Below are 14,570 nucleotides of genomic sequence, written 5' to 3'. Positions count from 1 at the left end.
TTTCAGGGATTTGGAGCTGGCATTTAGATACTGGATACTTAACTGAAAGTCAGGGCAGGAAGGGCCCAGAGGAAAGAATGTACTCTCCCCCACTATCGCCACCTGTTGTATGGAGGCCCTTCTACATTCAGTAATGTCATTCCAAATTTCCTCCTGTCATCAGTAATCCCCAAGGCTAGACTTCTGTAGTTATTTTGGACTAAAATACTGAAGGGAAAATCACGTTTAACTAACTTGCTTGCATTGTTTGAAGAGGTAACAGAGAGTTGATGGGAGTAATATTATTTAAGGTATGTATAGGAATTTCCAAAATATGTTGATATGGTGTCACTCGACAGATCTGTGAGAAAACCTATAGCTAATGCAATAAATAGGTCATTAGCAACATGGTTACAAATGTTTAACAAAAACAAAGGTATTTTAGAGGAGTGATAAGAAACAGACAGTAATAATTAATGGTATTTATTGGGGTGATGGAAGGGCTGTAATGCATATTAATGATCTAGACATTGTTTATGTGTGTAGATGTAACACGAAAACTATGAGGAGCACAGTACAGAGCTCTAAAAGGTCAAAGACAAATTGGTGGAGTGGACTGATATGTAGCAGATGGTGTTCAATGCAAAGTGTGAGGTGATGCATTTTGGTAAAAACAACACACAAATACAGTATCAAGTAAGGGCACTATTTTAAAGTGTGCAGGAGCAGAAAGCCAGGAGTCAATATGTATGCCACTAAAGGTGACAGGACAGACAGGGTCAGCAGATAATAAAGTAGACAGTATCCTAGACTTTATGAACAAGAGCACTGTAGCGATTCTAATGAGATCGGTCAGGTGGACCTCATAGAATATGTTAACCTTGTCTAATCAGGGAGCCCTGGCTGACAGATATAAACATGAGTGTCAAGCATCCTGTTCACTCTGAGCGCTGGCTCTGAGGGAGCTGGATCAGTGTCAAGGACTTTCCACATGTAAATAAAGGGTGACTTGGTGACACCGTGCTGTCCTCTGAGGAATTATTTCAAGCCTATCTTACCAAAGCAAGGAGTTCAGGTGGACCTTGCACAGGGCACTCATTAGAACTCAGCTGGTGTACCATGTACCGTTCTGAGTGGCACACTTTAGGAAGGATGGGAATCCATTGGAAAGAGTGCAGAAGCAGTTTTCGGTAATGGTTCCAGGGATGCACACTTCAGTTAGGAAGATGGATTGGAGAAGGTGGGACTGTATTCTTTGGAAAGGAGAAGGTAAATAAGAGATTCAATACAAATGTTCAAACGCAGAGGAACTCAGCAGTGTAGGTAGGGAGAATCTGTTCCTGCTAATAAAACAATTCAGAAAGATAGGGCAAATGCAAGCTTTGCAAAAGAAGCAAATGTAATATGGTATGAGACATTTCAGACAGCGAGTAGTTTGGGTATGGAATACACTGCCTGGAAGTGTGCAGCTTCAATTGAGGCATTCAAATGGCATTGGATACTTATTAAAACTGAAACACTGTTCAGGGTAACAGAGAAATGGCAGGAGAACTGCACAGAGCCACCATGCTCTGACAGAGGGTGCAGATAGGATGGGCTAAATGGCCTTGTTCTACACCATCTTAATTCTGTTATTCAATAACACCCATGAGCTGGCAGAAGCCTCTGGAGGAATAGCGAATGAGAGAGGGCACCAACCCTGAGGCTGCACCATATGTGACCCTGGCTCTTCAATATTGTTCCACCTGACTGCTCACAGAAAGCTTAGCAGGAGCACCTCCAACTGGAATGGTTAGTCACCTGAGCAGAGATCAGGAGTTGAGATCTACTAAAATGTCCCAGGCGAATGTGCAACACTGGGCAACTATCTATTGTATGTAAAAACCAAAAGAACTTTGGATGCTGTAAATCAGAAACAAAACAGAAGTTGCTGGAAAAGCTCAGCAGGTCTGGCAGCATCAGTGGACAGAAATCAGAGTTGATGTTAAGTGACCCTTCCTCGGAAAATCCAATGTGTATAGTTCATTCCTCGGTACTGCACTTTTCTATTCATGTTTTTAAAGGTTCGTTGCCAGTGGAATAAAGAAACATCCTTTCACAATCTTCATGCAGTGCGTGTATTTAAATCACCTGTCACACAGTACAAGGGGGCTCGCCAATCTGGAAACATTTGAAAACAGGGAGCCACTTACTGGCCATTATCAAACACGTGCAACCACACTAGACATTCAAACAATGGTTGACTGAACAGGAGACTGGAGTACAGTATAGATGGGATACAAATGGCCTGAAGATATACATTCTGGAGGTTGACTAGTTTGGGCGTAACAAAGGAAGAATACATAATGGTGAGGGGGGTGGCATTAGAAACAACCAGGGGATTTGGAAGCATTGTTTTGTAATTGGGTAGTGCTGCATTGTGTGTTCTTGCCCTTTGAATGAACAATATTGCCTTGAGTTTGCAATAGAAACAATGGTGGGGTTATTATTACTGTCAGGCAATGGCTCTGGAGGAGCAGGAGGGCAATATAAAGAGGGGTTAAACAGAGCAAAAACATCACAGAGCAGTTGTAGACATGCTACAGTGATGTGTGAGGACACTATTAGACAGGTGAGCATGCCATGTCATACTATTCCCGGGAAGAGTAGCTACAAGTATGTCAGGATAGGAACTTCTCCTGTACGGAAAATAATTCTTTTAAAAAAGTTTGGAATCTCAATCCTTCATATTTTAATTACTGATTTCTGTTATATTTTCTTTCCCTCTCTGTATTTTGCTCTCTGCGCATGATTTTGCTGTGAAAGCAACATTCTAACTTGGAATTAATTTTGCAAGGTGCTGCAGGTCTCAGTGAAGAATCTTCAATCTGAATAGTTGAAGAGATACACAGTTGCATGCTGTCTCCACAGAGATCCTACAGCCCCTCTGGAGTGAACTACCATGTTGCTGCCTGAAAACAAAACTCACACAAAAAAAAAATCAATAGGTAGCTCTAAGCATGACAAGCAGTGGCTGTGTGTCTACTGCTGACTGCAAAATCCAGGCAGTAAAACTGACATTTCTTTTTCTCACACTTGCTCACTGTTTCTCTCCCTTTCACAGATTAGGACAAATAATAACTGGTCAGTGAAAATACTCACGTTGTAAACAATCGGCATTTAGAAGGTCTTGACATTTTTCATGGCATTTGACACCACACTCTGTACAACGCATGCCTTGCCTGGCTATGCCCCAGAGTAGGCCTTCACATTCATAGCAATAGGTAGGAGTCGTCGCAGTCCAAACCTCAAAGTTATGTGGGGTGGTTGATGACATTGGGTAGATTAAGGCCTGCAATGTTTTCTTGTAAACATGTGCTTTCTGTTAAAAAAAAATCGAGAAAATTTGGCTGTTTGTTATTATGAAGCACTGATTTAAAAACTTTAAGAAAATTTACTTCAATACGCCATGTTACAATTAGGTTTAGATTCCCTACAGTGTGGAAACAGGCCCTTCGGCCCAACCAGTCCACACCGACCCCCCTAAGAGCAACCCACCACCCCCTTCTGACTAATGCACCTAACACAAATGGGCAATTTAACATGGCCAATTCACCTGACCTGCACATCTTGGACTGTGGGAGGAAAACCAGAGGAAATCCACACAGACACGGGGAGAATGTGCAAACACCACACAGTCGCTCAAGGCTGGAATTGAACCTGGGACCGTGGTGCTGTGAGGCAGCAGTGCTAACCACTGAGCCACCATGCTGCCCTATAAAACTGGCTGTGCTTGAAAATGGTATCACTGAAACCAACAGCATCTCTTTAACTCTGGACATGAGAATTCTTCTGTACGTTGCTTTTGCCAATTGATTCATCCAAATCTTTTCCTTTCGAATCAATTAAATATTTTGCTGTAGATATATTTCACAACAAGGAATAGGAATCTACTCTGAAAAGCAAACAAGGCTTGCATAGAAAAATACAAATGAGAGAATTTGTTAACATAGTTCTTCAGTGTTTGCATTTGTGTCAATTATCAGAGGAATTTGTCAGGTTTTGTATCTGTAACAACATCATTCCAGATTATTTCTCAGAAACATAGAGTGTAATATGCTTGTGGTGTTGAGTTTTGAATTCGGAAGTTTTCTGTTATGTCGCTCTCCATTAGCCTGGCTCTGAAGTGCAGATGGGAGGATTAATTTCTAATCCAGCCTGTCTTCTCAAGGTCACTGCTCAGGTGCTCTCTGTGGGAAGTCAGGTATTTGTATCTGCTGTAAATTCTGAGGTGAATTAGGGGTCATCTCATTGCTCGGAAATTAAATCTCCAGGTCAGAGTCAGCATGAAATGACCGACTTTCTTTTCCCCCAAGTGTTTTACATTTGTAACAAGGATTGTGATTTGTTGTGTGAAGTCTGTGAGTGATATTAAAAGCTACTTCAGTTAGAGATGTGGAGTGAATACTTTAAAAACAGAGACACTGAGACTTCACGAATCTCATTCTTTTAATTTTTGTGTTTGCAATTGGTCTTGAATTTGGGAAGATAAACATCAATGTAATTTTTTCACTTTGTGTGACAATGTGGGGGCAGATGTGCTAAAGTGGACAGTAGCACACCACCCCCACTGCTGAGGTGGCTAGACTTATCGTGTGGGCAAAAGTGAGGACTGCAGATGCTGGAGAGCAGAGTCTAGATTAGAGTGGTGCTGGAAAAGCACAGCAGGTCAGGCAGCATCCGAGGAGCAGGAAAATTGACGTTTCGGGCAAAAAGCACTTCATCAGGAATGAACAGGAATGACTTATCGTGTGCCAAGCTGCTAGACAAGAGTTGATGGAAGTGTCATAAACAAGAATTTTGCCTTATCAGACGATCCAATACGGACATGCCAGGACTTCAGAAGCTGAAGTCTCTCAATCTTTTAAAGGCTGGCAGCCTGTGTACCCTAAAGGCTGACTGTTGGGGCCTGGCGATCCAGGAGCAGGTAGGTCAGGGTTCTTTATCTTCAAGAGGGGGTTTCAGGGGAAGGAGTGTCAGGGAAGAAGGTATTTGGTTGGGGTCTGATCAGAGACAAGGGGCAGAACTGTGGATTTCAGAGGCCACTCACTTGGCCATCACATCCTGGCCTGCAATTGCACCTCCCCCCTTCAGGTTGAGGTGTTGTAGTCTCTCCCTTCCACCCAAAGGTGGAACTAAGGTCTCCCTGATTTCCCAGCAGGGAAACTAGCCACCTATCTTTGCATGCTGGGAAGGCAGGTAAGCAAGGAGACATAGAAATGGGCAAAATCAACAAAACTAGGGTTCACATTTCAGGTGACAGAATCACACTTACCAAGTCTTCATTATTTATTGACGTTCTGTTGACCATGGCTAAAGATATACCTGCTTTTCGGGCAGCTAGAGTCTGTTGAGATAGATTAAAATACAAATAGTGATGAGAAGACATTTAAAAAACATACTCCAGGGAACTAATGAATGTCTATTGTAATGTTTTGCAATGTAAAATGTATATTAAAGCTTTTGTGTCCTCCTAGAACCTTGGGGATGATTCTTCATGCAGTTATAGCTGATGATTAACTTAGAACCAGTATATTATACAAGAATCAATAGATGCTCCTGATCTAATCAAATCAGATCTGGCTTTATCCAGTGACACTTAGAATAAAGAATAAACCCTCTGCCCCATCATCAGTGAGCCTGAGATTTTTTTTCTTAATATGCTGTCAGGCCTAACTTCAATCATAGATTTGTGGCTATGGGATATTGAATGGGTTGGTGTTCTGAATTGTTCCCTTGCTGTACACAGGAGGAAAACAAAGAAAGTTACCAAAATAATCCAACTTCAGAATAGCAAATAAAAGTCTTTATGAAAACAAAACTGCGAGGGAGTGTTTGGCTTTCACTTGGCAACTGTCAGCAGTGAGATGTTAGAAATGTGGAAATCACTGTGTAGGGAATCATGTGTAGGCACATCTCATTAGCTGCTGGTGAACACATTGCAGCTTTTCTTGAACAGGGTATTTAGTCAATCAAGTGACCTTCAACCCAAGGTTGAGCAATTCTGTTCTGTGTAAGAATGCTGATATCACTGACAGCACAAAATGCATATTTAATCTGCTCTTTATTAACTCAAGGTACTATGCTCCATATATTTAGCTGTTCAAACGATCTGCAGAATATTGGGCGATAAAACAAACGGTCCTAAAGCCTTTCCTTTCAAGGGCTTGATCATTAAAATGTTAAGCATGTGCAAAATAAGGGCTATTGCATCCTTTGTGAAAGTGAGCAATGGGCAAAATCTGGATGGGATTTTGCTGGTGCTAATTGGAACCAGTGATGGGATTGGGGAAGAAAAGGACCACTGAGTGGGAAGGCTGGAAATCCCACCTTCTTCTCCGCAGTCAGCCATTTTCATAGAATCAGGGGAGGGAACAGATCTTGGAACCTGTCTGCTCCTCTGAAGGAGGCCATGTGGTTAACTTTTCAAAAATGTTCACAGTACGTGAAATAACTCCACAAAGGCTGGTATCCCATCACCAAGTCACCCTTTATTTACGTGTGTATTAAACATGACACTGACCCAGCTAGCTCAGAGCCAGCTCCTAGAGTGAACAGAATGCGCTGACACTCCTGTTTATATCTGTCAGCCAGGGCTCCCTGATTGAACCAGGTCAACAGTCCCAATCAGGGGACTCCTATTCTAAGAGATCCACCTTGGCTGATCTCATCCCAATCACTACAGCAGGGGGTAAATCTTAGAAGCTACACTAACTGCACAAACCATACTGGAGGCAGAAAGAAGGTAAGACAGAAGTGAAAAAGGTTTTGCCTCCTCGATGGCTTGTCATGAAATGATGTCAGAGTGCTCAGTAAGGCGAGCCATGTTTGGGCCGTGGCTGAAAGCTGGAACTATCCAGTAAACAACATGGTTGGTAGATTGTCAGTTTTAGAAACAACAATCTGTTTTGACTTGAAATGCCAGCTCACCGTGCTTGCTTGAAAACACAACAATGAATAAGAATTAGACTTTCAGATGCTTGCAAGCTTTGTTGTCAAATACAAGCTCTGAGTTGTGGAAAACATACAAGGTCATTAACTTTCACGCAGTGATACAAGGTCTGATCTTTTTCATTGTTTAAAAGACAGGAGAAAAAAAATTGATGTTTAGAGAAGAAATCTTATTCAACACTTGATGAGATTTCGGTAAGAGAATTCTCCAAAAGCATTTCACATACACTCCCTAAACCATTCGAAAAAAACTGCACCTTATGTTATGCTAATTGGCTGACCTGGAAATATTGAATGTAAACAGCACAACTTCATGTTGTTGCAAAACCTACCATTCACATTAAGATCAGCCAAACAAGGCTGATATAGTTTTCAGGGAAACATATAATCAGTTTGTTTTGAATATTTTCATTACTTGTCAAAACCGATCATATTGCATATGTACAACTTTGAACAGAATTACTGTAATTCCAGGATACCTAATTGCATACGACAATATGTCTAAAAGTAAGCTCGGAGAGCATTGTTAAAATGTGGATGCTGACATGCAAACATTGTGGAATATTTACTGGAGGACAAGAGAACACAGCTAAAATTATCATTTTGAAATAAAATACTGCAGCTGTGTTTAAAAAAAATGTTACCATTGCAGTAAGTTTGGCATTTTGTGCCTGTCAAACTGTAGCTCAGCTCAGCACAGGAAAATGCTGTTAATTTCTTCTAAAATCAGATGTTGGATGTGATACCAAAGACTAAAATCACGTAATCACAATTATTGTTTGCGAATATTTAACCACAAAAATATTTAAATTCTTATGGAGATCGAGTCAGGATTTCCATTCATTTAGGATATTTTCTGAACATGCTTACTTTTCCTGAAAAATGTAACTCAGCACTGAAGATGTGCATCATTTCATATGCTTTATGTTGTGGAATGGAGCTATTTAGCATTAACTCCCCAACCTGCACTGAGAGGTGGTCAACAGATTTGGACTGTTCAGATAAAGCATAGTAACATTACCAGTTTCCATTCAGATAAGTCCAGCTTTCACATTCTTAAATTTGGCGGAAACGCCACAGTCTAAGGTCTTTATGCCAAAGTATAATGGAGGTCCATTTTTGTATCGGACCTTCCCGGTCCATCAAATACATGTAAATAATACCGTACCATAAGACCATAAGACATAAGAGTGGAAGTAAGGCCATTCGGCCCAATGAGTTCACTCCGCCATTCAATCATGGCTGATGGACATTTCAATGCCACCTACTCGCACTCTCCCCGAATCACTTAATTCCTTGTGAGATTCAGAATTTATCAATCTCTGCTTTGAAGACATTTAATGTTCCGACCTCCACTGCACTCCGTGGCAATGAATTTAACCTTGCACAATGAAGAAATGCCTTTGGGCTTGTTGTAACTAGAGAGAAGGTCAAACCCCCATGGTTGTTTGGTCTCAATAAGCAAAGACTGTACAGAACCGAACTGATTTAATAACTGTGTACGTACACAATTGTTTCTACGAATAACGTATAGTTTTGCAATAAAGAGAGAAAATGGAAAGTGAGATAGTTTGCTCCACATAGTCACCAGTGGAGCAGCTTGAGGACTCATCACTTTAAACAAACGTGACCAAAGTATTTTGAATACTCCTAGAGTGTTGTCAATTCAAACCATTATGTCACAAGCTTCAGCGAAGTGAAAGTCATCCATTGAACTCTGCTTTAGCTAGTTCAGAGACTAATGTTTCAGTCGTGAATTTCAAAAAAATGCATCTCAGATTGCTGAAACTGCTGTGCAATTAGTTCTGCACTTTTCCCTTAGCCCTTCATATTTCAAGTATGCATATTTACAAAGGGAAGTTAATGCGCTTTCGTATTTGGGGCGTGTTAGAGACAAATGTGAGTTCATAGACTTTCTACAGTGTGGAAGCAGGCCATTCGGTCTATCGAGCCCACACTGACCCTCCAAACAGCTTCCCACCCAGACCCACCCCTCTACCCTATTCACATGACCTTGCATTTCCCATGTCTAATTCACCTAGCCTGGACACTATGGGATATTTAGCACAGCCAATTCACCCCAACCTGCACATCTTTGGATTGTGGGTCAAAACCATCTGCCTCATAGCGCCAGAGACCCGGGTTCAATTCCCGCCTCAGGTGACTCTGTGTGGAGTTTGCACATTCTCCCTGTGTCTGCGTGGGTTTCCTCTGGGTGCTCCGGTTTCTTCCCACACTCCAAAGATGTGCAGGTTAGGTGAATTGGCCATGCTAAATTGCCTGTAGTGTTAGGTAAGGGGTAGATGTAGAGGTATGGGTGGGTTGCGCTTCGGCGGGGCGGTGTGGACTTGTTGGGCCGAAGGGCCTGTTTCCACACTGTAAGTAATCTCTAATCTAATCTAAACCGGGCAGAAACCCATGCAGGTACGGAGGGAAGATGCAAGCTCCACACAGACAGTCACCCAAGGGCGGAATTGTGCTGTGAGACAGCAGTACTAACCAGTGAGCCACCGTGCTACCCTGTTATATTGTCATCTGTCATTTGAACCTGACATCATTTTTATTATGTTTAGTAAGAGAAACCATTCATTTATTTTTGAATGGAGATCATCCTTGACCTACTTCTTTTTTTAAGTAGTTGTTAAAACTGGGGCTGGTTAGCTCAGTTGCATATATCTGTAGAGTATCGTTCAGAATTACATCAACAGCACTGGGTTTGATCATTGTTCCGGCTGAGTTGGACTCTGAACTTGCCTCATTGTCCTGCATCATATTAAAATTACAGCAGAATTGAGAGTGCTGCCTATACAAGTAGTACAAGTGCTGTAACTGGTGCTTTCATGGTGGTATACTGTAAGAAATCTATATTTGAAAAGTACTTACCAAAGCCTGCTTAATCCCCGAAGCAAATGAGAGAAATACTTTGTTAGTTTCACTGACAACAGTTGCAAGTAAATTATCAAACGTCAATGATTTTTTTTTAATAATAGGCATAAATAAACTTGCAATATAGTTAGCAATTGCAATGATATGCGAGTGTTATTATGTGATCGGCGTCACTATGCATTAGTTATTCAACAGACATGAAAATGTAACAAACCATTATTCAAAGAGAGTTTCTATTTTCACCTGAGCCTGGGTGGAGGCAAAATGAAGGTCAAGTCAACGAGCATCCCAGGGCACATGCCCCCACCACCCCCGTCCCCCCTGTTACTAGTTACTGAAAGACACTGGCCATACCCTAGCTTCAGGAAATCTGATTTGATAAGCTGAGGTAATATACTTCTAAAACGTGAGCACTTCAAAACCCGGGAAACAAGACTACATTTTCCTTCAGCTTATAAATCACTTGACTTGAATTTCATTTGCCATCTAAACGCAGACAACTATTTTTAATCTCAAATGAAACATGATTGTTGAGCAAATTCAAGATAGCACTTACCAAATCTCGAACAATAGGCATCGTCTTCTTTCGACGCAGGTCTGGCATACTGTCAATGCCGTATAGCTCACTTCCAGGCCTATAACATTTCATACAATTCAGCAATGAGCACCATATAGCATAACTTAGAAAGCTACAATATAATTTTCACAATATTTGAGTTCTAGATCATAGCATCTTCATTCTTCATAGCATTTAGGAGAATCTGCTAGGCATCAACATGTCTGTGTTGCAGAAAACAAAATAGGCTGGAGAGTACAGTGGATCAGACAGCATCCATGAAGAGAAAACAGGCTAATGTTTCAAGTTTAGATGACTCTTCATCAGAGTTGACGTTACGTGTGGAGGGGTCACTTATGCAATAGAGAGGCAGGAGGTGTTGTTGGAGTGCTGGGGGAAAAAGGATGCTGACAGTTCAGATTAAATAACTGGAATGTGAGAATGGCTGAACAAGGGTGTGCTTAACTACCAGATTGGAAAGAACGAATGGTTCGCACTGGGGTTGGGGGAGGGGAGAGAAGGTGACAGAGAATGTAACAAGCAAAGCTAAAAGAAAGGGAAAGAATAGGTTCACAATCTGAAGGTGCTGAATTCAGTATTGAGCCTAGAAGGTTGTAAAGTGCTTCATGTGAAGATGGGATGTTGCTCCTCCAGCTCTCACTGCGATTCGCTGGAGCATTGCAGCATGCCAAGGACAGAAAAGTGGGCATGTGAGCAGGACGCTTTGTTAAAATATCAGCTACAGGAAGATCAGCGTCAGGCTTGCTCACAGGCTGGAGGTGCTCCGCAAAGCGGTCACCCAGTCTGCATTTGGTTTCTCCAATGTGGAGTAGGCCACATTGGGTGCAGCAAATACAATACAATACACAAGACTGGAGATGGTACAGGTGAAATGCTGCTTCACCTGGAAAGGCTGTTTAGACCCTTGGATGGTGAGCAGGGAGGAGGGGAAGGAGCAGGTGTTGCACCTTCTGTGGTTACATGGGAAGGTGCCACGGGAAGGAGGGTGGTGTTGGTGGTCAAGGGATGGAGTAGGGAACAATCCCTGCAAAATGCAGATGGGAAAGATCTATTTGGTGGTGGTATTCTGCTGGAGTTGGCTGAAATAGTGGACAATGATCCTTTGAACATGGAGGCTGGTGGGATAATAGGTGAGGACAAGGGGGACTTGATCACTCTATTGTGACTGATGGGGTGGGGCAAGGGTGGAAGCATGGGTGGTAGGTCAGATGCAGTTGAGGGCCCTGTCAACCACAGTGGGCCGGAAATCACGGTTATGGAAGAAGGATGCTATATTTGTACTGCTTGTGTAGAAGGTGGTATCATCCAAATAGATACAAGGTGGGTGAATGAACTGGGAGAATGGGATGGAATTCTTGCAGGACATAGGTGGGAAGAGCTATCCTGAAGGCAGCTATGTGAGTTAATGGCTTTGCAGTGGATGGCAGTGGACAGAGATCAAGGAAAGGAAGGGAAGTGTCGGAAATGGATGAAAGGTATAGACAGGAGGAAATTGGAGGCAAAATGGTCAAAGTATTCAAGGTCCAGGCAGGAGCATGAATCAGTAGTTGATAAACTGAAGAAAGAGGCAGGAAAATTGACATTTCAGGCAAACGTCCTTCATCAAGAATGAAGGCAGGGAGCCTCCGGGGTGGAGAGATAAATTGGAGTGGGGAGCTGGGGAGAAGGTAGCCAAGAGTACAATAGGTGGATGGAGGTGGGGATGAAGGTGATAGGTCAGAGAGGAGGGTGGAACGGATAGGTAGGAAAGAAGACTGACAGGTAGGACAGGTCATGAGGATGATGCTAAGCTGGATGGTTGAAGCTAGGGTAAGGTGAGGGGAGGGGAAGTGAGGAAACTGGTGAAGTCCACATTGATGCCCTGGGGTTGAAGTGTTCCGAGGCGGAAGATGAGGTGTTCTTCCTCCAGGCATTGGGTAGTGAGGGAGTGGCAGTGAAGGAGGTCCAGCACCTGCAAGTTCTCGGGAGAGTGGGAGGGGGAGTTGAAATGTTGGGCCATGGGGTGGTGGGGTTGATTGGTGCGGGTGTCCCAGCAAGTGGTCTGCACAAGTGGAGATAGCATGGAGTCAAGGTAGGAGGAAATGAGCTCAGTGGGCAGGAACAGGCTGATACGATGGGCCTACCAGGACAGGCTGGTGTGTGAATTTTGGGAAGAGTAGAAGTGGGCTGTCCGGGGTTGGGAGACTATAAAGTTGAAGGCAGCGGTGTTGGGGGGTGGGGGCTGTTGGTGGATGGCAATTTCTAGAGGTAATGAGGTCAGTGACAGTTCTGGAAACAATGGCTTGATGTTCAGGTGTGGAGTCATGGTCCAGGGGGAAGTAGGAAGAAGTGTCCAATTACTGAAAACAAAAAATGCTGGAGAACAGAGTGGGTCAGGCATGGTGTGTTATATATGTGTATTAGGTACATTGTATTATCAAAGGGTGGTTCAGCAACCATTGCCTGCTGCTCTCTTTTTTGCCGTTTTCCACCCTTTTGTAATTTCCTAATCTGAAGACATTTACACCTTGCTGCATTGAGGGCTTTGAGTGGCAGAAATTCTACAGTATCTTGTTCACAGCATTCATACATACACCGTCAATGTGCCCTTTTATCAGGAATAGACTTCCAGCAGCGTTCGTTAGATCACTCTGACCATTTCACCACTGTGGATCATTGAGCACAGATACAGTGCTCATCATCATCCATGCAGAGTGGTAGAGGTGAAAACTTGAATAGAACCGATGGTTATGTTTTACATAAATGTTCATTATTGACAATCCATTTAGCTAACTATGATTTTAATGAATTTTGAATGGTTTTAGGGAGTTAGGGTGAGAAGCAAAATTAGATGAAAAGAATCCAGATCTGCCTTTTGGGGTCTGCGCCTCTCTGATACAAATCAATGACTCAGAATAAGATGTTCCTGGGCTACGTGACTTGATTAATGTTTGGATGAAACGCTCATCTTTTTTCTCTTTCAAACACAGAACTGGCAATTAAGAACATATTCTTGTGAAAAAGCTAAGTTTTTGTTCTCAGTGGTAGAGAATTCCAGCCATTCTCTTCATGGGTCAGACTGTAGTTGAAATGGCAGCGTATTCTAAGGGAAGTACCTTCAAGTGAAAGCATTAAACTACATTTCCACACATAAAAAGCATCTCTTCACACAAACCCCAAAAGACAAATCGAGATCTTTTCATGTATCTTTTTTGTTTCTTATCTATCTCCCTGAAATCCATTCAAATGATGGTAAGTGCAAAATTCACACTTAAGCAGAAAGGATTCCTCAATAGTGAATCTTTATGCACAACAAAGCCATCAGTTCTATTCATGGTTCCACATCCTCCTCCACCATTCATGTCCATCTTTCTGCTTGGATGGTTCTGCTTCGCATTGATCATGATCTGTCTGAAGAACTACTTCCTTTTATAGTCCCTTGAATATAATAAATAGTTTGACCTTGCATACCCATGTTCCATCCCTACCACTTCCTTGATGATTTTTCTGCATCCATTACCATAACTTTTGGAGATTTTAGGTTTGTGCATAAGTACTGAATGGACCCACAAACTCCAACATTCGCCTGCACCTGTGTTTTGGTTTTTGCCGCTGTTTACCTATTATTTACTTAGCTAAGCTACTTAACTCTGTGATCTGCCTGTGTTGTTTGCAAGACAAAGCTTTTCACTGTGCCTCGGAACACATGACAATAAATTCAATTCAATCCAATTGAAATTAGATCATAAACTCACTTCAAGCAAAGTTATTGTGACAGTGAAAGACCAGTACCAAGGACATTTCTGGATCAAATATTTTTATGTTACCTAATACAGAGGAACCTTGATTATCCGAATATCGGATTATCCGAAGGAGATCTTGAGGTCCCGATAGAGACATTACATCAAAGACATGTTCCCAACCCTGATCGCGTCTTTTGTTTACAATGATTAAAAATGAACCAGGCTTACTGAAATGCTGCCGAGAACAGTCCTGGACATCAATGGGAGCCCAGGAACCGTCTCTAAATGACTGGCTGCCCGCACTCTCTCTCTCCCAACATTTTCCCTGGAGTTCTACACAGGGGTGTACCCTAAACCCCCCTTCCCCAGACAAACTCTCCAACATTGTCCTGTACAGGGCAAAGGTGAAACTTAAC

At 42.4% G+C, this 14,570-nt stretch overlaps 1 protein-coding gene across 5 annotated transcripts in view; it reads right to left on the bottom strand.

The window, feature by feature from the left end:
* Positions 1 to 14,570, bottom strand: part of LOC140468888 (protein unc-13 homolog C-like) — a 587,121-nt gene that overhangs the window by 245,784 nt on the left and 326,767 nt on the right. For all 5 annotated transcript variants that reach the window (XM_072564959.1, XM_072564956.1, XM_072564955.1 and 2 more), the window contains 3 exons: positions 10,412 to 10,490; positions 5,294 to 5,365; positions 3,121 to 3,340 (listed from right to left, as the gene is read on the bottom strand). In XM_072564959.1, coding sequence (XP_072421060.1) covers positions 3,121 to 3,340; positions 5,294 to 5,365; positions 10,412 to 10,490 — 371 coding nt within the window. The remainder of the gene's footprint in view (positions 1 to 3,120; positions 3,341 to 5,293; positions 5,366 to 10,411; positions 10,491 to 14,570) is intronic.

Source organism: Chiloscyllium punctatum, chromosome 48 (genome assembly GCF_047496795.1).
Source record: "Chiloscyllium punctatum isolate Juve2018m chromosome 48, sChiPun1.3, whole genome shotgun sequence".
Classification (NCBI taxonomy): Eukaryota; Metazoa; Chordata; class Chondrichthyes; order Orectolobiformes; family Hemiscylliidae; genus Chiloscyllium; species Chiloscyllium punctatum.
The sequence above is the reverse complement of the archived record's forward strand: the minus strand, read 5'-3'. Positions and strand labels throughout refer to the sequence as shown.